This window comes from Adiantum capillus-veneris, chromosome 21 (genome assembly GCF_014529385.1).
Source record: "Adiantum capillus-veneris isolate H3 chromosome 21, ASM1452938v2, whole genome shotgun sequence".
NCBI classification, from domain to species: domain Eukaryota; kingdom Viridiplantae; phylum Streptophyta; class Polypodiopsida; order Polypodiales; family Pteridaceae; genus Adiantum; species Adiantum capillus-veneris.
In genome coordinates this window covers 88195053-88219166 of record NC_140951.1, presented here as the reverse complement: position 1 = coordinate 88219166, position 24114 = coordinate 88195053, and the positions used below count along the sequence as shown (strand labels likewise).

Here is a 24114-nt window from a genome sequence, read left to right as displayed (position 1 = left end):
GCTTTAATACCACTAAGGAGGCATGGCAAAAGCACATAGAAGCTTTACACAACCAACTTCATTTATAGGCTAGCCTTGCTCGTATAATTAGAACGTGTGCATCACTTGGCATAGGGATACCCCTAGGGTCCCATTCCCATAGACTCCTAGCTCCACAATGCATTTCTTAATAGACGAGTTGTTAGAAGAACCATACGAGGAGTATAATCTCCAAAAGGTTTTCGATTAGTCATACTTCCATACACCTTGTATGAACTGTGCAAATGTTTATCAAGGAGCTTTTTCCTACCATTCATACCTTGGACATTGCTCATACCACATTATCACCCCTCCCACAAGAAGGTAGTCAAACCCAGATCCTTGGATGCTCGATCTTCCTTACCACACGACAACACTTTGACAATTGGTTGTTTTCGAGCAGTCACACAAATATATGACTGTGTTGATCCTACTATTTGCGTCTGTGAGTAGGGAGACAAATAGTATACAATGATGTTCATGTCCATGTTGCATCATATGCATGAACCAACCAGAAAAACTGGCAGACGAAAACATTGAACAAAATGGACGATGGGGCACATACAATTCTGGTGTACTAAACTAGAGAGAGAGAGAGAGAGAGAGAGAGAGAGAGAGAGAGAGAGAGAGAGAGAGAGAGAGAGAGAGAGAAGAAGAAGAAGAAGAGAGTTTTAACGTCGTAGAAAACTATCCCAAGAGACCTTAAAGATCTAGCCGACGAGGAGAGTTGAACTCAAGACCTGTTATGAGAGAGAGAGAGAGAGAGAGAGAGAGAGAGAGAGAGAGATTGCACACGTCAAAAAATATAATAGAATATTGTTCTATCAGTCGGATGTTTTTGCTCAAATAGGTGAAGATTTACAAAGCTACAAACTTACATCAAGGTCTTATTAACAGGGTTACAAGAGGTTCAACTAGTTCAAAGGAAGTTCCACTAGGCCTGCCTTTTGAGCAACCTGACAGCAAGCGAAGACAACGATGAGAAACCACCATACAAACATGACAGGCCTAAGGCTGAAAGACAATTAAACACAGGGAGAAAAGTGCTTATGCAATTGAATCCCTCAGGTTACTCTACATTACATTGCAATCCTTCCTGAGTTGTCACTCCCATTGCAAATTTTGCCTTAGGTCTCTATTCAATTTACCAAAAGTGTGTGCAACTACTGTAGTTAAACCCAACAAACCCATACAAAATGCCTCTATTTTGTTAGAATAATGCTAACATTAGTTACCTTTCATGAGGTTTTTGGTTTGGGGTCTTTCCCAAAACCCATCAGTGCATGGGTTAATAGCATGTTACCTCTTCGCACCTTCTCAACAAGCCTTCCAACCAAAGGTACCTTAACAGTCGTCCTATTCCACAATGGTTTTTTATCCCACCTGTTTGAAAAACAATCTGTTTTAACGTAGCTAGACCCATAATAATCTCTCTCTCTCTCTCTCTCTCTCTCTCTCTCATATGTGTATGTATGTATGAATGTAAACATGGGTTTTTCCCATCCCGATTCCCCACTGTCCTCCCATTGTCCTCGTCCCAACACCATACCCTTGTTTCAAACCCGTCTTGTGGAAACAAGATTCCCCTCTATGCCCCGTCCCCTGTTCCTCATCCCAGCTGTTCGGGACACACTATGATTGAAGGTGTAGACCCCAGATATAGGTGCACCAATAGCGAAATAGCTGCAACATAAGCCTTCCTACATAAACATTCTTATCAGCTTTAGCTATATTAAGGGGGAAGAAATTTTCCTGCTCTACAAGATACAAAAGTGGGAACTTGTCCCCAAAATCCTGATGCTGCAGGTGTACAGACTGCTGACGTAGTACTGCAATGGAGTGACAATTGTGCAGGTGATGACGTGGCTTGCTCATGTGGCAACAGCTGTACAGACAATCAAAACAAGATGCTTTTGGAGATGGCAGCTGCCTTTTAGCAATACTCCAGCAACTCAATTGCTTTGCCTGTAATCATCAGAAAAAACTGTGCAAGTTCTTTTTGTAAACTGTTGAATTATCAAAAATAAAGAAATACCACCAAGCATGCGTACCTTAGGGGTCAATCCTACTCTGAGAGAACTCCGCCTCTCATCTGCTTTTGTGCAGGTGATCTTGTCCTCATTTAAGGGTGTTTTCAAGTTCAGCTCTTCCAAGTTTTGCAAATGCAGATCTTTTCAATATTTCATCATCTGTCAATAGTTGCTAGACGGCTTCAGCTGTATCAGAGCTCAAGCTCTTCTCATCCTCACAAGAGGAGCGACCATTTCAACAAGATGTGGAGGTTACAAATTTGACAAATCCGACAACAAACTGACATGGGCATGCATCATCAGAGTGGTAATGTTCCTGTTCATACAGGGACTATAGAGCGCTATCGCTTTGCAGCGGTATGCGCAAATGGTAGGAGGCGACTTTCAAATCTCTTTGAGCTACTGTTATGTATTTTGCTTGGACCGACTACAAGGTATCAGCAGCAAAGTGTCCCTATCGACTCTTCAACTTCCAGTACTACTCAACCACCATTAATGATAAAGTTCATGTTTCTTTGGCAACTCAAGTGCATTTATCTGGTCCAAAAATTTCCCACTCCTGTTCCACTACTTTCTCCTCTGATGGGAGGAGTTGGCACTCTGGCTGAGGAAACTTCTCCGGCTGTACTACTGAGGAATCTCGAGCCCTATTCCAATTGTCAATCCAACACCTCTAAGACCAACTTCAACCAATACTTTTTCATATATCCCAGCTTTAATCCTTACCACCCTCCTTCAATTATCTCTAGCCCCCAACCTTGCAAAGATGATTGATCTATTGTCAAGTTTGACACCTTTTCTCAGATGTTATGGATCACATTGTGCCTTGCAATCTTTGCAAAAATTGATGTGGCTTCAACAACGGAACTATATTGAAGACTCAAAGATTGCTCTAGTGTTGCTGGAATACTGAAGGTGGTCACAATTTTCATACTTGCCAACCTCTTATGAAGCCTTCTCCCACTTTAAATCAACCTTCTAAATGAACAAAACCTACTACCGGGTTGATTGTTGACATGATTGGGCTTCCCTTGCGTCCCACAAATTATACAAACAAAACCTACTATCGGGCTGATTGTAGACATGATTGGGCTTCTTCCCTTGCGTCCCACGAATTATACAAAGTTTAGGGACATGTCAAAGGAGAGAGCTTTGATTTTCTTCAATCCAAGAGATTCAAAAAATTTCCTATCGGTACACTTTGCCGGAAAACTAGACATTGACTATACCAAACTCGGTGATTCAGTTCAAGCAAAACTTGTCACTACAGATATGAATCCTCTTTCGCCATTGATTGGTTTCCTACCTATATAAGTTCAACCATATTCTAGACCTTTTGACTTTCCTAATATAAAACTTTGCATTCAGATATTCTTTTAAAAATGCCATCGTTCTGCTTAAATTCTGCAGTTCTTTATTCTCGAACGAAATTGCTCTCTTTCCATAGTAAGAAAAGGCTATCACTTGTTTGTGAACATGAAACAAGACAAGATTGATCCTTGATCATAGACCCTGCCTACTAAGGTTGGCCAGGCTCAACCGGCACAGACACAGGGAGCACAGACGGGTGCCTCCTCTGAGACAGGTACCCAAGCAGAGGAGGGCTAGCAACAAGTTCGTGGTCGACTCAGACAGAAGCCCCAGAGACGCCTTGTGGGTGGAGCGATTGATATGCTTATGCTCCAAGAGCATCACTTGTGTGAAAGCCGTATCGGGCACTGGACAGATCTTGTGTGGTCGCTATGAGACCTTTTGGTTAGCTTCTTTTGGGCCAGGTAGCATACAGGGAGGTGTATGTACGACTATTGCGGATTCATGGCCGCAGGCCATTGTGGGTAGAGGCATCAGTGTGCTAGGCAGGGCCCAGTGGGTCACTATGCAGATACATGGCTGCCTCGTAGGTTTCCTGAACGTTTATGTGCGAAACCATGCAAGTACTAGGCGCAGTTTTGGTCACATTTGGTGGAGTCCCTACGTCATGCAGAGCAATGGTGCATTGGGGGGGGATTTCAACATGCTTGAGGACCCCTCAAACAGGATTGGGGGTAGTCATGCTACTGTACATGGGGGCTGAGTTGGCTGCTTGGGAACGACTATGTATGGCCTTGCGAATCTCGGATGTATGGCAGCATGCTGGATTTGCACGGTCCTCTAACGGCCTTTCTTTTACTAGACCCCACCGCAGAATAGGCAGAGTGAATCTATCCGAGATAAATCGCTTCTATGCTAGTGAGCACTTTAGTGACTTGGGTGGTTTAGTTTGCATTTTGGCAGGGACTACCTTCTTTGATCACACGCCAGTGATCCTTACTCTAGCCGACAAGCAGAGGAGTGGCAATGTTATGTTGCATGCAGCCCTGAGAGGATTTTGCTAGATGCAGAGCTCAAAGAGCAAGTGGTTACGATGTGGACCAAGAGTCTAGATACACAGGCGTACGTTGCTTCTAGAGTGGCTAATGGCCTCAGGGAGCTTACTCGTTTCTTCCTCCAGGAGTCAACAGCACGATTGGCTGCGGCCCGAAAGGAGAAGCAACTACGTCAGGGCATTGCCTCCTTAAAGAGGAAGAGGGAGCGGCATCTAGGTAGTAGGTAGTCCCTAAATGGACCAGATGCAGCAGGCTCGACAGGAGCTGATCACCATTGAGGAGCAGTGCCATGAGTTTGCCTACCACCACCGACAAGCACCTCAGTGGACACAGGTGAGCGACAGAATTATTGGAGAGTTCTTTGAGATGGTAGGCCCTCAACATGCGCAGACCAATGTTCGCCAGTTGAGGACACGTGATGGGACAGTTGCCACAGCGCCTAAGGACATACGGGCAGTAGCTACTCACTTTTACCGAGAGTTGCTCTCAACTAAGCCACAGTAAAAGCGTAGGGATGCATGCAGAGAGAGGGTGTGGGCACAGATACCTTGCCTCATCACTGAGTTGATGCGACAGATGCTTGAGAGCCCTCTCCTACTAGAGGAGCTCTAGGAGGCTCTCAGAGAACTCCCTCATGGTAGTTGCCTAGGAGAGGATGGTTTGACTCCTAGTTTTTCTTGAGGTATTGAGAGGTGCTTGGACAGGACCTACGTAGTGGATACCAGCACATTTTACACGCGGGGGAGATGCGTGATAGCATTAGCGAGGGTTTGATTTACCTCATCCCCAAGGAGGGGGGCTCTCCTGATGAGATTTCACAGTGGCGTCCCATCACCATTCTCAACTCACCCTACAAATTTCTTCCCAAGCTCTAAGTTTGAGAATTCAGTCACTACTTGAGAGCATCATACATGAGACTCATACGGGCTTTGTCAAGGAGCGTAGTATCCTTGACAACATCTTTACCTTTTGGGAGGTGACTGCCCTCGCCTGCCTGCAAGGAGAGGATCTTGCGGTGCTGCTCCTCGACTTTGAGAAGGCCTACAACAAAGTTGACTCCGACTTCTTGGAGGGCACTTTGCGCAAGATGGGTTTTTGAGATGCATTGATCAGAGGGGTGTCTGCTCTCTATAGGTGTGCTCTTAGTCAAGTATTGCTAGCAGGAGGTCGAGGAGAACGCTTCATGCTTACACGCTCAGTACAGCAGGGCTGCCTTCTTGCCCCCTTCCTCTGTCTTTTCTGCGCAGAGGCGATGAGTAGATTTTTGGTCTCACAGGAGATTGGTTTGCGTGGCCTATAGTCTACCCATTCAAGCGAGCTTCTTGACGCTGAGTTTGCTGATGACTTAGGCATGTTTTTGGAGGGCTGTGATGCCAATTTGCACAAGTGTGAGTAGGCTTTGGAGGTGTTTTGTTGTGCACCGGGAGCATTGATAGCTGGCGAAAGACAATTTATTTTTGGGTTGGTGATGCTCCCACACCTGACTAGATGCCTGGAGAGGGCTTTGGTTGGATCCCTCCAGGGACGCTCATTCGCTACTTGCACTGCCAGGATGGCTTGGACTTGTCACCAGAGTAGCAGACTGCCCCCCTCCTCCTAGCCATCAAGAGGAAGCTATTACATTGGAGCTCGGTGAAGCTTTATCTTGCTAGCAGGGCTGTTGTGGCCAATCAGGTGCTTTTGGCCATCATGTGCTGCATCACATCCTGCTGATTCTTCTTGAGTTCTTGTATCAGCCTGCTCGAGAGGCTGATCAAGAACTTTCTGTTTACAGGGAGAGACACAGTCAGCTCGGGCCAAAGTCTCTTGGCAGGTCATCACCTTACCTTGCTCTCAAGGGGGGCTAGGAATCTTCGATCCAACACGGCAAAGCAGAGCCCTCCTTGGGAAGCTCATTGTCAGGGGTCTTCTTCCAAAGGAGGAGCCCTGGAAAGAGCTCTTGCTACATCGCATCAGAGGCCCAGTTCCACAGACATGTAGCCCTTGGAGCCCCTCCACTCATTGGTTTTTCACAGAGATGCACAGACTGGGCTTGAGCAAGAGATGGGAGGACCGTTTCGTGTTGAGCTTACTTCGGTCTTGGGAGCAGCTGAGGGGGAGACTTGAACAGCACCAGCCCACATGCATTGAGGAGCACTTGAGGCAGCCTCTTACATGGAACCCGTTGGTCAATACACAGCGAGGTCACATGGTTGGCAGTAGACTCCGTATCTCATGGGGTCCCATGGTAGAGGACCGAGCCCGCACCCTGGGAGACTGCTTGCAGTTTAAAGCACTTCCTTAGGAGAGTCAGAGCATCCAGCTACGTGGCATGAGGGTGATACAGAGCATGTGTCACGACATCGTCAAGGCTATACCAGCAAAGTGGCACACGCCTTTCGAGCCAACGGCTCCCAGCTGGATGGGGGCCTTTAATCGCCTTGAGGTCCTCATCGTAGTTCGGGCCTGCTCCGACTCGGGCCTTTACATGTTCTTTGAGGTTCAGCGAGAGGGTCGCCTCCAAAGCGTTGCTACTGAGGCACCAGAGGTAGCAAAGTGTTGCTTTCAGCGTCAAGTTGTGAGCATCAGAGGGAGGATATGTGTGCTTGATCCCGGCCCCACAGCGTTGCTACTGAGGCACCAGAGGTAGCAAAGTGTTGCTTTCAGCGTCAAGTTGTGGGCATCAGAGGGAGGATATGTGTGCTTGATCCCGGCCCAACAGATCTTGAGATTGGACATTGGAGGCTCTAGGCTTCGGAGAGTCGCCCTCTGTCACAACTGCAGTGGGACCCTGGGGAGTGGTTTTGGCGGGATCCTTTTGCTTCAGCTAATCACCCACGGACCCCTTTTTTCTAGTACACAGCACAAGTGGGGCGCCACATTCTTGTTGCTCAAAGAGAGGCCTGTCTTGCTCCAGCAGGTCAGTGGCAGGGGAGGAGGGTCTCCCAACCGAGTTCCTAACAGACTTTTGGGAGTGCTTGTGGGACAACAGACAACCGAGGAGAGACATCGATACATCAATCCTGGACAAAACACGTCTAGGACGCTGTATCACATCTAGTAAGAAAGGCCGTAGTTTAGCACTCATCATGCAAGCAAGCATCTTAAACATGGAAGAGAGGACAATAATTATATAATAGATGGTTTGGTAGCAGAGCACTTAATTCATGCCAGAGATATGCTTGCAGAGCCTCTTACTAAGATGTTTAATCGAGCCATGTATGAGGGTTTTCCTGAGACTTGGAGTATGTCCACAATTGTGCCTATCTTCAAGTCAATAGATCCCATCATATGATGCTTCTAGGGAATTATCGCACCATCATGGTTGGTCGCACATTGGCTAGGTTGTATGCATCTATTGTAGAGCAGGAGTTGAGTAGATGGGGTAGAGAGAGAAGGCATACTGGCATCAGGGCAGGCAGGGTTCAAAAGAGGTTTCTCAACTCTTGATATTCTGACACTCAGAGCTATTATTGACACAATGCCAAGAGCCAGACTTATACGCAGACTACAGGACATGGGTGTGCCCATAGAGCTGATATGGGGGATCTTGGCTTTATATAGGACAGTTGTGGGGCGGGTACGTACTGCTCACGGCATGTTTGACATGGTTCATTCCACTATTGGGGTGAAGCAAGCTTGTCCTGTATCTCCGACTCTTTTTGGGATGTATGTGGATGAGTTTTCAGACTAAGTAGAGTGAGAGGGAGACAGAGTGCTCAGCTAGCATGAACATGAATTCTGTTGTTATACGCTGATGATATTGTGCTGATTTCAAACTCTCCAAAGGGGATGCAGCGTCATTTGGACGCATTGCATGTGTTTTCCTAGGATAGTGGATTGTCAGTGAACCTTGTTACCTTGGTAAGACCAAGGTAATGGTGTTTAACACCACGGCATAATGGGTCAGGAGGTCAGCTCCCACCTTTACATATGGTCGAGAGACTGTGGAGTATACAAATGCATATACCTATCTCGGGGTGGTCTTCAGTGGCCCAGTATTTTCCTTGAGGAGAGCAGCAGAGGAGATTGACCGGAGCTTACGCAGCACTAGGGAGACTAGAAAGGATGTGTTCACAGGTTCAGTTCCAAGAACCCAAACAAAGCTCTAGCTCTAACACTCTAGTCACTTCTGTCATACTATATGGAGTGGAGATATGGGGACCCTCAGTGGACCATCACAACAGAGTTGGTTGTGCTGATAGCTGGGGATGTATGGAGAGGCCTTTGGTTTCTATGATCTCTCAAATGATTAGGGCCAAGGCCTCAGTACCACATGAGATTGTCACTAGTTAGGGTAGAGCTTGCTGCCCCTCCGTTGGTATGGAGGCGCTCACTCGAGCAATCTCTTTTATGCATAGCACCTGGACTCTCCCCAAAGATAGATACAGTCGATTAGCCCTGGAGTCTTCACAAGAGCTGGCATCACAGGGAGATAGATCATGTTGGTATGCACAAATGGCATCTTGGTTCTAGCTGCATGGTTTTAGAATGGACAGACTACCCCCATTTCGGTACTCTTTGGATGCACCCTCCTCCCTCACTCGGGCAGAGATTACTAGGCTCATCATGCAGGACTTGACTCAATGAATACCAGGAGGACATGGATACATTGTACAGCCTACACATGAGTTGGATACGAAGATGGCTTTCTATAGAGAGCATCTTCTTCAACTTACGGAGGATGGATTTGTGATCGGACCCGGAAACATGGATACTCATCTATCTCAAAGGATACGGTGTGCTATTTGGCAGTTACGCACATCCTCACACCAGCTAGAGATCGAGACATGTAGATTTAGAGGAGTGCTAGCCGAGTCCAAGACCTATTAGTCGTGTCAAATGGAGCCCAAGACAGAGTTACACTACATATGTCACTACCCAGTATAATACAAAAAACGAGGCCACTTTTGTTGTCTATTCAGAGAGCGTTTTGGACCACTTTCTAGGGTCAGGAGATATCATAATCAGAGATGCCTCAGACTATACTTATTGAAACTGCACGGACCTAGAGAAGACCTCATTTCCCTCTTGAATAACAGGTCTTGAGTTCAACTCCTCGTCGGCTAGATCTTTAAGGTCTCTTGGGATAGTTTCCTACGACGTTAAAACTCTCTTCTCTTCTTCCCCTCTCTCTCTCTCTCTCTCTCTCTCTCTCTCTCTCTCTCTCTCTCTCTCTCTCTCTCTCTCTCTCTCTCTCTCAAAATAAAAAAAAATACTCACAAATCTTCATGTCGCACGACTTTCCCATCTTTCACCTGCATACACAATCGATCGGCCCATCAAAAACATAAGAGCCCCTCCTCTTGCATGTGTGTACACGTCACTTCTCTTGTGTGTGTGTGTGTGTGTGTTTTTCTTGTTGGGCCGGGGGGGGGGGGGGGGGGGGGGTTGGCTTGTGCACGTGCATGTTCATGAGCCTTAGACAGAGGGCAAGGGAGGGGAGGTCAGAGAGGGATGTGTGCTCGAGGAGTTGGCATACCTGCAACTTAATTAGTGAAACCATATCAATTTGCCGTCCCAAAAGTTTATAATGTTGAACATTGTCAATGTTGATCTGTAAATTTAGTACCTAAAAATTTAGGGACCTCAAAAAACAACCAGTACCATCCGTAACACCTATTACCTCGCCAGTGCCAGGCCCGATCATGTTTTCATGAACCGTGTATTCACCCATCTTTCCCTCACTAAACACCTACAATAAATCATAATCACCATCTCAATTAATTACTCACAGAAGAACTGTTTTTCATTACTGGACCTTGATTCTTGTTGATGAAATGTGTGCTGAATACCATAAGAAGGAAATTCACAAGGCAACGCTCTTTGGAGTACTAAGATGACAGACACAATCATGTAGAAACTTCAGTAGAATATTATCATGAAACTTCAGTAGAATACCATAAAAAGGAAACTCACAAGGCAACGCTCTTTGGAGTACTAGGATGACAGCCACAATCATGTAGAAACTTCAGTAGAATATTATCATGAAACTAATGGTCCAATGACACCTAATTATGAAGCAAGTATATTTGGAGTCGTACTCATTTGTTCCCAACAGTAAAGGAAAATATGAGGTTTACAGATTTACATACAAAGGATCTCATAGATAAGCTTTCACAATAATAAATCTGTATAAAAATATCTCCTAGCTAAACTTTCACAATTAAGAGACAATGCTCTGCAACTTCATCGAATCCATGTTGACTAAGTCGACAAAAACTCATGTTTGAAGAAATAAAACACGCTATTAAAGCAAGAAGGTTTCAACTGAGTAGACATTGCTCCACTCATTTATTTGCAAAAAAATCAGCTGATTAGTGATAGAACTTTCAAGGAAGTGAACTTCCAGTCTACCTTCGGAATTGAGTAAAATGCAGACTTGATTTGTTTGACCCTAAACTCGTACAATAAATGCCAACAAATTAAAGATCAGATTCTGCAAAACAAAACAAAAACAACTAGAAGCACAGCTTTAACAAGTTGACTGGCTTTCCTAAACCATACCCCTGAGCACACATCAACGGATCTTCAAAGGTCCCATCTGGCGCATAAATCTCATAATCTACTGCCGAAGAGGTGCAGTTGTACCTGTGGGTAGTAAACAGTGAGCCGCAGGTTTCAAATAGAAAGATTTGAAAATTCTCTCTCTCTCTCTCTCTCTCTCTCTCTCTCTCTCTCTCTCTCTCTCTCTCTCTCTCTCTCTCTCTCTCTCTGCGCGTTAGGGATCGTTAGGGTTCACGAACTCTCCCTCTCAGGTTGTCCTCCCATGGGCGAGGGGCAGCCCTGTGGGAGGGCATCTGAATCCAGCCCTGCCCTACACAACCCTACAGAGAATCGTCGCCTCGCTCCATCTCTGCAGCAGGTTTCCGACAGTGCGCCATGGCCTAGGCATGCTGGTCGTGGCTCTGATTCCGGCGGCCTCTGTAGGCATGCAAGTTGTTGCGCTGCCTTCAGCAGAAGGTCTCCGCCTCTGGAGTCAGTAGGCATGCCCGCGGCAGGTCGTCAGAGCCCTACGCAGAGAAATCTACGTGTCACCCGTCAAATAGCAAACCCAAAGGTTTTCATTGGAGTTTTGCAATTTCGTGGTCTTACTGTCTTCCACAACCTAGCAGGGGTTCTTGCATTGAGCTCTCTTCGGATTTGCTGACCTTCCCAAGCATGCATAGGGATCACTACCCCTTCCAGAACACGACCGAGTTTTGCAGCTGTAGTAGCAGCCCCTAGCAAACTCGATCAAATTACTAAGCTTCAAGCAGCTCTCGATCAAGTCTTGGAAGAGAACCTCGAGCTCAAATCTCGCCTCGGCAAGCTAGAAGAACGCTTTGATTCTATGGCTGACCTCACCACGGACAAGATAAAGGAGGTTGAGGCAAAGGTTAGCCAAGCACATTCAACAACCATCGCCGAAGTACAGACTTGTGTAACAAAGGAGCTCTGTGAAGACGTGGCCAGACGGATGGGGAGACTCCTCGCCCTGGTCCCTCCACATCAAAATACAAGCGTTCAAACGCTTTTGCAGCCGCGAGTAAGTCATCGGACCTTCCGCACAAGAAACCGAAACATGACGGCAAATCAAAGGTAGCTCGCATGGAGGATCAGAAGAAGAACCGATGTTTCAACTGCCACCTGACCGGCCACTTCCGCGGTGACAAGGTGTGGCCAAAGCAGAAGAGAAAGACGTCTGCCTCCGCATCGGCGATCACTTCGGTAAACGTCGTCGACAATCCAAGTACTTTGTCTTTTTCTGATCAGAGATTTTTCACGTTAATGCACGTAGTTGCCCGGGTTGTCGCGTTAATAAGGCTGTAATTTGGCCCGCATAATCTTCTTCGCGTTAAAGGAGAGATCAATGGTCATGCAATGACAGTCTTATTCGACAACGGCTCTACTCATAATTTTATTTCTTCTTGTGTGGTACAGGCACTTAAGCTCAATACGTCACCTGCAGACCATCCGTATGTGCCACGACTCGACCTCCGAATCCAGCACTACCACAAAGTCTTAAGACTTCCACATCATGGGACTTGAGCACGTAGAAGTTCTCTTTGAACTTGAGGGTGTGTACGATGTGGTCAAGGGATCTCCTTCTTCCCTAACTACCGATTATGATGTAAATGTTCTTTCAACTAATGAATTCAATGCGTTGTCTCATGATTCCAATGTGCAACTTGCACTTTGTTGGGTTAAAGATTCTGTTGTTAATTTCCCGTCTCAATGTCATTCTCTTTTTCCAAAAAGTGATGTTACTGCATTGGAAGTTCCGAAGTCTTTGTCTAATCATGATGTAACTATTCAACGCTATTTGGATTCCACCAAATTTACCATATGGGCTTCCACTGTCTCGTGGGCTTGATCTCGATCATAAGATAGAGCTTTTGCCCGGTAGCCATCCCATCTCTCGGCAACCTTATAGGTTCAGCCTGAAAGAGGAAGAGAGATAGCTAAGGCAACTTCAAGCCTATCTTGCCAAAGGTTTTAATGAACCTAGTAAGTCTCTGTGGGGCGCTCCGGTTCTTCTCGCTAAAAAGAAGGATGGAGGAATGCGCTTCTGCGTAGATTACAAAAGGTCTCAATAAGGTCACCATCAAGAATAAGTATCCGTTACCTCGCATGGATGACCTTATGGCTCGACTCTCAGGTGCTCATTATTTCATTAAGATTGATCTACGTTCTGGGCATTACCACTTTTTGGTTTTACCCTTTGGGTTAACCAACGCTCCCGCCACTTTCCAACAAATGATGAATGGTCTCTTTCGTCCGTATTTGGGAAAATGGGTGGTTGTGTTCCTCGACGACATCTTAATTTACAGCAAAACACTCGAGGAGCATTTGCAACACCTTCATCTCGTCTTGCGTGTTTTGAGGCGAGAAAAACTGTATGCGAAGCAGAGCAAGTGCGTTGCTGTATCTGGGTCATGTCATCTTGGCTGATGGCTTTTTCTGAAAATTTATTAAAGATAAAGCTCGTATTGTAGAGCCCCTTACTCGTTTGTCAAAGGGCGTCAAAAGCAAAAAGCGTAGTGTTAGTCCGTCTGTCCGATGGACCGATGAGCTCAACTCAATGAGCAAAAAGCGTAGTGTTAGTCCGTCTATCCAATGGATCGATGAGCTCGATCAATGCTTCCATCCGTCTGTCCAATGGACCGATGAGCTCGATCAATGCTTCCAAACATTGAAGCAACTTGTTACCACTGCACCGATGTTGAAGATTGTGGATCTGAATAAACCCTTTGTGGTGGAAACGGATGCAAATGATTATTCTATCGGCGTTGTCCTATACCAAGATGAGCGGCCTGCTACATTTGAAAGTCGCAAGCTCACTAACGTGCAGACACGTTATTTCACACAAGAGAAGGAATTGTTGGCAGCCATTCATGCCTTGAAGGTTTAGCGCCATTGCCTCTTTGGTGCCAGCTTCGTGGTATGGACAAAGCACTCGGCTACTCGCTATAGCCCGTTTATGCTTAAGTACCGTTATGAGCTGAAACCACCAATTGCCACCTGATTCAAGGGGATCAAGATGCGATCAGTAGCCAATTTCTTACACAATATGCAAGAAATGCTTCACATCGAGAAAGAGAACATTAAGACGGCACAAGATCGTGCCACTTTTTATGCCAATCACCATCGGCAACCTCGTAAACTCCAAGAGGGCATGTGGGTGTACCTTAGGGTACCGAAGGATTCCGAAATAATCCAAACTGGCCAATGCTCGAAATTGTCTTCTCGTTTTTGTGGTCCATTTAAGATCACAAAGAAGATTCCTATAAGTTGGACCTGCCTCCGAGCATTGCTGTTCATCCCATGTTCGATGTGAGCCGTCTAAAAGAACGATTGGGACAGGATGACTTAGTAATTCCTCTTCAGCAAGTCCCGAACTTAGGACACCACTCGTTATATTCCATTTGAACCCGAATTGCTTCTGGATCTAAGGGTCCGCAAGTCTCGCAGGTCTTCGCACCCCGAATATTTAATCAAGTGGAAGCATCGTCCTGAGTCCCAAGCTACTTGGGAGTCAATTAGATTGCTAAGGAATCGTTTTCCTGATTTTATAACCGAGGATATTGCCGAGTACAACAATTAAAAACATCGTAACCATGATACATTTCAAGGGCTTACACCACTCTACTGCTTCACAGGCCTAAGGCATGCATGTATGGCTAGTATGTCTCCGGGCTGGCCACCCATAGTCTAGGTTGTACCTGGGCCGGCCGCCCGAGTTTGTCCGGGCACCCTCATACATTTCCATATATCATTTTTTTGTTGGGTGGTACCCACTTCCATCATATATATGGTCATTCTGTATTGGGTCTTCTGCTCATGGTATTCATGGGGGGCTGATTGCCCCCTCTTCACCATATATCTTGTGTTTGTGTCTATTGTCTCCCCTCTCTCTCCTCTCTCACGCTTCCACATGCGCCATAGTTACCCAGAACGGGAAATTGGAACTGGGAACGGCAACATGCATGAAATGCCATTCCCTGTTTCGGATACCCACGTTTGAAACACGGAATGGGGATCTCGAACGGGAAATTGGGATGAAAACAGGGAACGGGGACCTGAAAATGGCCATTCCCTGAAACTGTGACACGTGCACTCTCACATGGTATCAGCAGCTTTAGGCTCTGCCGTGTTCCAAGGCGCATCTCAGCATCAAGCTTTCCTCCCAAGATCAGCAACAGCCAGCGTTTTTGCATGCACCAGGCAAGCGATGAAATCTGCGTTTTTCTATTACGGAGGAACCTCCTCAACCTTCGTTTTTGCATTGACACCTGGCGTTTTCTATCAAGGCTACCAACGCTTCTCCATAGCCAAGCCAGGGGCGTCCAACCCCGCCAAGGCTTTGAGACGAGAAAAGTGTACACGAAGTAAACTAAGTACGAATTTTTCCGCACGGAGTTGCTGTATTTGGGTGATGTCATCTCGGTTAATGGCATTCGCATTGACCTCGAGAAGATACGTATTGTGTTGGATTGGACCATTCTTTGCACAATTAGGCAAGTGAGATGCTTTTTGGGTTTTACGAGCTTCTTTTGAAAAGTTATCAAGGACTACGCTCGTATTACAGAACACTTTACTCAACTGTTAAAGGGTGTCGAGTAAAGGGTGTCCAAAGCAAAAAGTGTAATGTTAGTCCGTCTGTTAGATGGACCGATGAAAACACATCGCTTCAATGTTTCCAAACAATGAAGCGACTTGTACTTTCCGATGTTGCAGATTGTGGATCCAAACAAACCCTTTGTGGTGGAAATGGATGCAAGTAAGTATGCAATCGGCGTTGTCCTATACCAGGATGGGCGGCCTGTAGCATTTAAAAGTCGCAAGCTCACAAATGTAAAAACACGTTATTTCACATAAGAGAAGGAATTGTTGGCAGTCATTTATGCCTTGAAGGTTTAGCACCATTACCTCTATGGTGCCCACTTCGTGATATCGATGGACCACCATTCTTTGAAATATGGTCGAAAGGCAAGGTGGGCCGCACTCAACAGAGCATAAAGACTGCACAAGATCGTGCCACTTTTTGCGCTAATTAGCATCGACAACCTCGTAAACTCCAGGGTACCAAAGGATTCCAAAATGATCCGAACATGTCCATGCTCGAAATAATCCTCGCTATTGTGGTCCGTTTTAGATCACAAAGACGATCAGTGGGGTTTCTTACAAGCTGGACTTGCCTCTAGGCATTCTTGTTCTTCCCGTGTTCCATGTGAGCCATCTGAAAGAACAGATGGGACAGTATGACTTAGTGACTTCTCCAGAGGAATTCCTGAATCTGCAAGATAGCACCCGTTATATTCCACTTGAACCCAAATCAGTTCTCGATCAAAGGCTCCGCAAGTCTTGCAAGTTTTCATACCCCAAATATTTGGGCAAGCGGAAACATCGTCAACATCGTCATGAATCCCAAGGAGTCCTACCGAATGGCGAGCGAATATTTCCGAGCAAGGCAATAACCGAGCAAGTTCCTCCAAACAAGCTCAAGGGATTTAGTTGCAAGAAATTAGCCATACAATAGGAATTTTTACATTACATGCTATGAGAACTACAGTGCCAAGATTTGCCATAGCCACTTTTAGATCTCTGGTGGCAACTTATGCACCATACTTGCTGCCTTGCAATGAGGTGAAATTGCACAAAGCTATGTTCAAATTCCTTACGAACGTGATGCTACTAAGCACGGTGGAGGTATTGCACATGTAGTGGATGTAGAGGACATCTTGTTGCCATCTATCGGCTTTGGTCCAGGACATCCGCGTGAAACCATGCAAAGCTGGATTTTTGGGGGGTCATCTATGTAAAATTTGGGTTATTTGGGTATTGCACATGTAGTGGATGTAGAGGACATCTTGTTTATTTGGTCAAGAAAGCCGAGAAAATGGTGTTGTGGCCCATGTAGTGGATGTAGAGGACATCTTAAATCAGTGTTTATTTCTTTTGTTTGGGTTTTAACCGCGGTGGTGGTATTGCACATGTAGTGGATGTAGAGGACATCTTGTTTCACGCGGATGTCCTGGACTAAAGCCGATAGATGGCCATGGGCCATTGTATTCAACTGTTAGTTGAGTTTTGTCGTTTGGGCAACCATGCATAAGTTCCATTCTTTCTTACCTCTATGAGCATGGCACCTAGTTTGGTAGCCATGACATGACTGAGGGGCATAAGCTCCTTATCAATCTCATCAGTAGCATAACCAAACATATGCCCTTGATCTCTTGCACCAATCCCCTCGGCCTTATTTTTGTGAAATGTCCATGCACACCTTGAGCAATGTCTGGGCTCTACTGTTTGATGTTAACCAAAACCTTGCAATGATCAGCATCAATACCCACATCATGTGACACAAACCAATTTCCCAACGATTGTCCCGAATCTTCTCGTAGTTAATATCTACCATAATTGGTGGTAATCTCCCCAAAGATCATCACCATGTTATTCTTGGTGCACATCTCACAAGCCACCTTACTCTCTTGATCCTGTTGTAGGTATGCATCCAGTACTGCATTAGACACTTGATCCCACAGCTTGTCTAGATGTCCCTAACTCACTGACTTCGAGGTGAAGAGAAAAGGCGACATCTTTTAGGGTTTCTATGCGTCAAGGGCCTCGAAGTAGCCACTAAACAATCTTGGAAGGCTGAAGCTGCTTCTCTCACATTTTGTGAGGCCCTCTCTCTCTCTCTCTCTCTCTCTCTCTCTCTCTCTCTCTCTCTCTCTCTCCAGGGCTGGCAATTGTCAACACCCTCTTTCCTCATCCATCGGGATTCCCATGCTGCCTCCATTAGCTGATGAACCCACAGCCCTCATCGGGTGCAAAACACCTTTCCCTCCCTGCACAATACATGCCTCCATGACCGCATGCCACTGTGCATGGGGGCGCGCGTACGAATCCCAAATAACGCACTTGCCATCGCACTTCTCGCAAAGTCGCCCTATAGCAATGCCCGGCTGCTTGCGACACATTATAGATCAGGATGATGCTTCACCATGGCTGCGCATGAGTGCCCGTTTGTTGCGCGTGTGTTGAGAGTCTCTCTCTCTCTCTCTCTCTCTCTCTCTCTCTCTCTCTCTCTCTCTCTCTCTCTCTCTCTCTCTCTCTCTCTCTCTCTCTCTCTCTCTCTCTCTCTCTCTCTCTCTCACACACACACACAAAACTGAACTCTCTCAAACGCGCGCTCTTTGAGAGAGTTTAGTTTTTTGTGAGAGAGAGAGAGAGAGTCAGCGTGCTTGTCAGCGCCCAACAAAATCGACTGTGTTCGTGATTGCAAGGTAGCAGCCCAGAAGAGAGAGCAGCAGCTGCAATCTATCATCGTGAGCTTGTGGCTATAGCATCCGCAGTGTGCTCCTCTAGTAGCCTCACAGCTGTGGCGTGCTCCATGAATGCATCATCCAGCTTCTTTGCAGTGGACGCTTCCATGGTGCCACCTAGAAGCTCTTCCCACAGGCTCTGAGAGTGACCGAGTCTGCAATGGGCCGGCATGATGATGAGCTCCTGACAGAAGCCCCTTCTGCATGAAATTACGAATGCCCTCGCCATGAGCAATAGCTCCTTTGTGTCCGGACGGGCATTGCGAGCCCTCACCGATGAAGATGTATTGTGCACATATGGAGAGTTGTTTAAGAGAGGTTGAGTGTGTGTATGTGTGTGTGGAAGTGCGTGTGCACTGTGGTTCGTCTGTGTATGAGTGTGAGAGAGAGAGCGAGTGTTTGCGTTAAGTGAGTGAATGTGTGTGATTTTGGTGGTTCAATGTACCTTCAATTTACCCACCAGAAGATGCAAGCATTTGTGCTGCTCATAACGAACTGTCGCCAAGGGGATGAGAAGGTCACAAGCCAAAATTTGAAATTTGGAAAAGGGGAAGAAGTACACACGGCACACAAAGTCTTTCGACAAAAAGGAAAGCAATGTGGAGTGAATACTTGATTGAAAGTTTGGGTACGGGGAAGGGGAAGGAAGGAGGCAATTATCATGACATGGTCCACAAGATCATGACACTAGGTAATCCATCGCCATCACCGTAGTTGCTTGACTCTGGCCAAAAGGTTAAGAATTCATGTAGCGAGCTTAATCAAGTGTTTAAATGCTAAACTCTTTGATACAAAAATGGTTAACAATGTTCACTAATTTGTCAAGTATAGGGCTTAATGCAGTGAGCTAAATGGGACAATTTGATGCCAATTTCTTTGATACAGAAATGATTAACCACGTTAACTAGTATGTCAAGATTGATTACCTACATGCATGCTATCAAGTGGAGTTTGTCCCATCAAATGTCGAGCTCGTTGCATCCACCCACTCCATCCAAAACTCCAAGTTTCCACAATTAAGCTCAATGCTCAGCACTCGGCTCACTCCTAGCTTGATTACATGTAATTGCTACCACTACCCTCGTCGTTTCGGCGGCAGCAGGCCTTTGTGGTTCCTTGGCAGCACTCCTCCGGAATGGCCTGATGGAAGCCTACTTGGGGACTTTGGCTTTGACCCCCTTGGTCTTGGATCCGAGCCCAAGCTTCTCATGTGGTTTGCGCAATCAGAGATAGTGAAGTGCAAGTGGGCTATGTAAGCAGGAATTTTGAACACCCAATCCTGGTACTCAGCTGGAGAGGCCGATTATTTCATACATACGAATACCCTCTTTGCAGTGGAGCTTATATTCTTAGGTTGGGTTGAGGGCCGAAAATGGGCAGACATCATTACTCCAGGATCAGTGAATACTGACCCCATCTTCACCAACAACAAGCTAACAGGCACAGATGTTGGATATCCCGATGGCTTCTGGTTCGACCCTCTTGGCTGGGGCTTTGGTTCTCCTGAGAAGATCATGGAGCTTAGGACTAAGGAGATAAAGAACGGCAGACTCGCTATATTGGCCGTTATGGGTGCTTGGTTCCAAGCAATCTACACAGGCACTGGCCCCATTGACAACCTTACCGCCCATCTTTTCGACCCTGGCCACAACACCATTTTCTCGGCTTTCTTGACCAAGTGAGTGATGATCTTTGTACCTTCATCACTTGGAGAAAATATTGACACTTGCTTTCTTTGTATGCAGATTGAGACGTTTGTAAAAACCTTTTATTTGGTTGGAAGGTCCTATTTGACGTGTAAACTGTGCCTGCTCTTGTTTTGTCAATTTACTTGTGTCATGTTTCATTGCATTAACTTGAGGGTATGAGTCAGTTTCGATAACAGAACATGCATGTTCTGGTTGTTATCTACTTTTGTCAATTTACTTGCGTCATGTTTTGTTGCATTAACTTGAGGGTATGAGTCAGTTTCGATTACAGAACATGCCTTTTCTGGTTGTTATCTACTTTTGTCAATTTACTTGCGCCATGTTTCATTGTATTAACTTGATGGTATGAGTCAGTTTCGATTACAAAACATGCTTGTTTTGGTTGTTATCTACATCGGAAGTTTGCCACTGTTCTCTCACCAAATGCCTCTCATTTGAGCCCTTCATCTCTCCCAATTAATAAAGATAATGAAGTCTGGCTTAAATGTTCAAAAAAACAGAGAGAGAGAGAGAGAGAGAGAGAGAGAGAGAGAGAGAGAGAGATTATGGTCCACAAAGGTCAGATATGACCCATGGGACCAAAACAAAACATTACATCTGTTCTTTCGGGGTGTAAGCGTTAGATACATATCAGTTAGGGACTCTTTTGTTCGAGACTATTTTAATGTGTGTGAACACATTAAAGGAAGAGTATGGCTCTTTTGTTTGAGACTATTTGAGATGCAACATACTTATTTTGCTACACTATACTCTATAGAGTAACTTTTGAGATCTTGATCTAATCTTTTTCATTGCTTATGCTCGCTCGGTTTCTTGTCTGCTCGGAAGTACTCGCTCAAGGATTGGGATTCCTCAATCCCAAGCCACTTGGGAGTCAGTCAGATCGTTAAGAAAATACTTTCCCGATTTTATAACCAAGGATATTGTTGAGGACAACAATTAAAGATAAGGGAAGTGTTACGTCCCCACACATCGCGGTATGTCCGGCCAGTGTGAACCTGGCCCTTTGGTTATCAAGTCTTATAAATAGGACTCGCGTCTCATTTGTGAGACATCTTGTGTGATCACCACACTTGGACTCTAGGCCCTTGGCAGCTCTACCCGCACACATATTGGTGTGGGCTTGATGGTATGGGATCTTGTGTGATCACCGCACTTGGACTCTAGGCCTTTGGCAGCTCTACCCACAGTTCCCAGGCTTGGGGGTGAGCCCGTATTGGCTCTATGGCTAGGAGATGATCCAAATGTCTGCTCACTAAGTGTGTCTAGGTGTGAGTTTGGCTTGTGTCATGTCATGTGTGCAGTGAGGGACTAACACCCCCTCTCTGTCGCTAGTGAGGTATTTGCTTTAGATTGCACAAATGTTGATCCAATTGTCCTAGATGCTGAGATGCTGATGGGATCTTGCTTACTACTGATGCTTGGATCTACGAGGCCGAAGGCTGAAAACTAAAATCGCTAGGGCTGATCTAGCTTGGAACTGTGATCCAATGATGAGGCTAGGGTTGAAATCTGAAAATGTTGGCTGACCTATTGTCTTGGGCTGATAACTGAAAACGCTGGTATTGGTGGCTGGATCTGCGACGGTACAGCGAGGTTAAGGCAGAGCTGATGGGATGTTGTAGGCTGATCTGGTGCAAAAACGCTAGGAATGCTAAGGTACTGTGGGTACTTGGTGCTTGTACTGAGAGTACTACTTATGCTTGAGTAGTGACCCCTAGGGTCACTCATATATGCAATTAAAGCTCAGTCGGGCAATGCCACTAAAAACTCATGATTTCTTGAAAGTTCGCTTATTTAATGAGTTAATATAAACTCACTTATAAGAGGTGCCTCATATGCCGTGAACTACCTATGCTGGGTACTAATGATCTTGGGAACACTCCCCAATACTTACACCTAGCACACACTGGCTATGCTCATGTGCAATCAAAGAGTATGCAACTAATCTAAAGTGCCTGGACATGCACATCCTACGTAGAGGCTCACAAGGGTGCCTAAACACTTCCTAGGTTGTCCTAAACCCTAGAAATAAGAGTTAGCTTGTCCACATGCCCATAGGGTTAGATGTGCACATGACAATATGTATAATGTAACACCTCTCTTCCACCCATGTTCACATTTTCCACTAAACTTTGGCATGGTATAGGAGGCTAGGCTTGCCATCGATCCGCTCAGTTTTGAGAGCGAGAAGGTCCTGATTTTCAGCCAATAGTAGGGAAACTTGTGGCTACGTATTCATCACGTAGAATCATCACCACTTCTTGAGTTTTGCACCTAAAGAGGGCTGCAAGTGTTCTGCCTCGATTATTGCAAAGAAACCTTGTGGATTTGCACTTTTCAATAGGGAGAGGTCGGTGAGGTGCTTCTACATTTTCTAGTGATACCAAATGCCCGCCCAAATGTAACAACCGTCAAACACGTGTAAAAACCATTATGCAAAGTGGATTCCAAGTGAAAAAACCTAATCTAATGGACATGTAGGTTTTGCAAACAAGCTCACAAAGTTGTCCGTGCAAAAATCCCTTAGACAACCCAATAGATAAAACTATCGCAGTAGTAGCATGTCCACAAAGCACATAGAGCCATGTGCATGCGACAGTAGAAACCTGTGAATTACGCATGTGGATAGACTGAAACCAAGACAAAACCAAGAGACACCTCCAACGTTGCATACACATCTACATACAGTTGGACACGGGGGGAGGGGGGGGGAGGGGAACAAATTAAAAGGAGTAAATTATGCAACCTGAAAACATGGAAAAAAGAATTAGAAGCAATGAGCAAGCAAACATGCAAGAAAATAAGCAACCACAATCATCTTGCAAACAGATGCAAACCTACACATGCACACAAGAAACAAAGCAAGACTATCACGTGAGCACGATAGGCCCTCGTAGAAAGAGGGAGGAGGGGGGAAGGGTGGGCTATGTTGACATCCATCTCCACCTACCTCTCCCTCTCTCTCTTTCTCTCTCTCATGCCATGATGCAACGACTCGTGAGGGTTGATGTGATCACACTTCTAGTCACAATCTACTTAGGAAATCTCGAGATATGCTACCAGCTGGCTCTACTTAATGGCTTGTTTGGTTACGTTTCTATCATTTTTCACCTTAGGCTTTTGTGTTTAAACATTTGGACCATATGACAATGGTGTAATTTTTTGGTCTCAAATATTTTCTAGGCCTTTTTGCCTACGTAAATGAACATTTCATATCACTTCATTTTCTTTAACGTCTTTCTCCAAGTGTGGTGGATTATTTCTCTCTTGACTACCGGGTCTTGAGTACAAGACTCCTCGGAGGTATCTTTGAGGTCTCCTCGTTAGAGGGACATCTGTATTACTTCAAGAAAAACATCCAAAGGGAAATAAAATGAGAAAACTAGTTCTTAAAGGAAAAACCCAACCTAATTTTTTAGAAAATAGACAAATTCACACACATTCAAGTACAATCTCCATGTTTGTTTTGCTCTTGTGCTCCCTTTTTTAGTGACTTCAGGTTGAAGCAAAGGCCAAGATTAAGTCTCTCTCTCTCTCTCTCTCTCTCTCTCTCTCTCTCTCTCTCTCTCTCTCTCTCTCTCTCTCTGTGAGCAACATTGAGTTCAAGATAGACCTCAGAGATCTCTTAGGATTGTTCTATGGCGATAAAACTTCTCTACTCGTGGGTATGTCTTGAGTGCGGGTGCGCACATGAGTTGGAGAAAATGGAATACCCTTTCTACCACCCATGTGTGGTATATTGGTTATCCCATTGCCCTGTTGAGTAGCTCGCTCTCTCTCTCTCTCTCTCTCTCTCTCTCTCTCTCTCTCTCTCTCTGACTCTCGGACTTACAAATTCAAGAGATGGGGGAGAATATTTTCAGACAGAGGTCCTCCTTTTCTATCCGCATTTACGTTGTCAGATAATTCTTTCTCACGTTTCTCATGAGCGCTTTGACTATCTGCAAAGCATTGAAACAAAATGAACGACATAACGAAACAAATGCACGCGCCAGCGCGCGCACACTCACTCTCAAATACAAAGAGAGGTTAGCAGTACCGTCCATGGCGATGGAGGAGAGGAAGCTGGAGCAGTAAGTCGGGTGAGAGCGTAGAGGGAGACTGAAGTGTGGGATACCGCGATGTGTGTGCTTGGAAATGGTTAGCAGCATTTGCAGCACACGTGGACACACCTTCACTGTGTAAACGTGTATACATA

General features: G+C 45.6%; 1 protein-coding gene and 1 pseudogene across 1 annotated transcript; one reads left to right on the top strand and one right to left on the bottom strand.

The window, feature by feature from the left end:
* Positions 1-805: 805 nt before the first annotated feature.
* On the bottom strand, positions 806-24114 carry LOC147431309 (Nuclear transport factor 2 (NTF2) family protein). The gene is made up of 9 exons (XM_086493919.1): positions 23956-24114; positions 23749-23857; positions 10901-10984; positions 10751-10790; positions 10020-10088; positions 9876-9950; positions 9617-9651; positions 1254-1401; positions 806-974 (listed from the first exon to the last, which is right to left on the bottom strand). Exons 1-8 carry the CDS (start codon positions 24065-24067, stop codon positions 1257-1259), a joined length of 669 nt encoding a protein of 222 aa, XP_086350045.1. The 5' UTR covers positions 24068-24114; the 3' UTR covers positions 806-974; positions 1254-1256.
* On the top strand, positions 18048-20191 carry LOC147431310 (chlorophyll a-b binding protein, chloroplastic pseudogene; annotated as a pseudogene).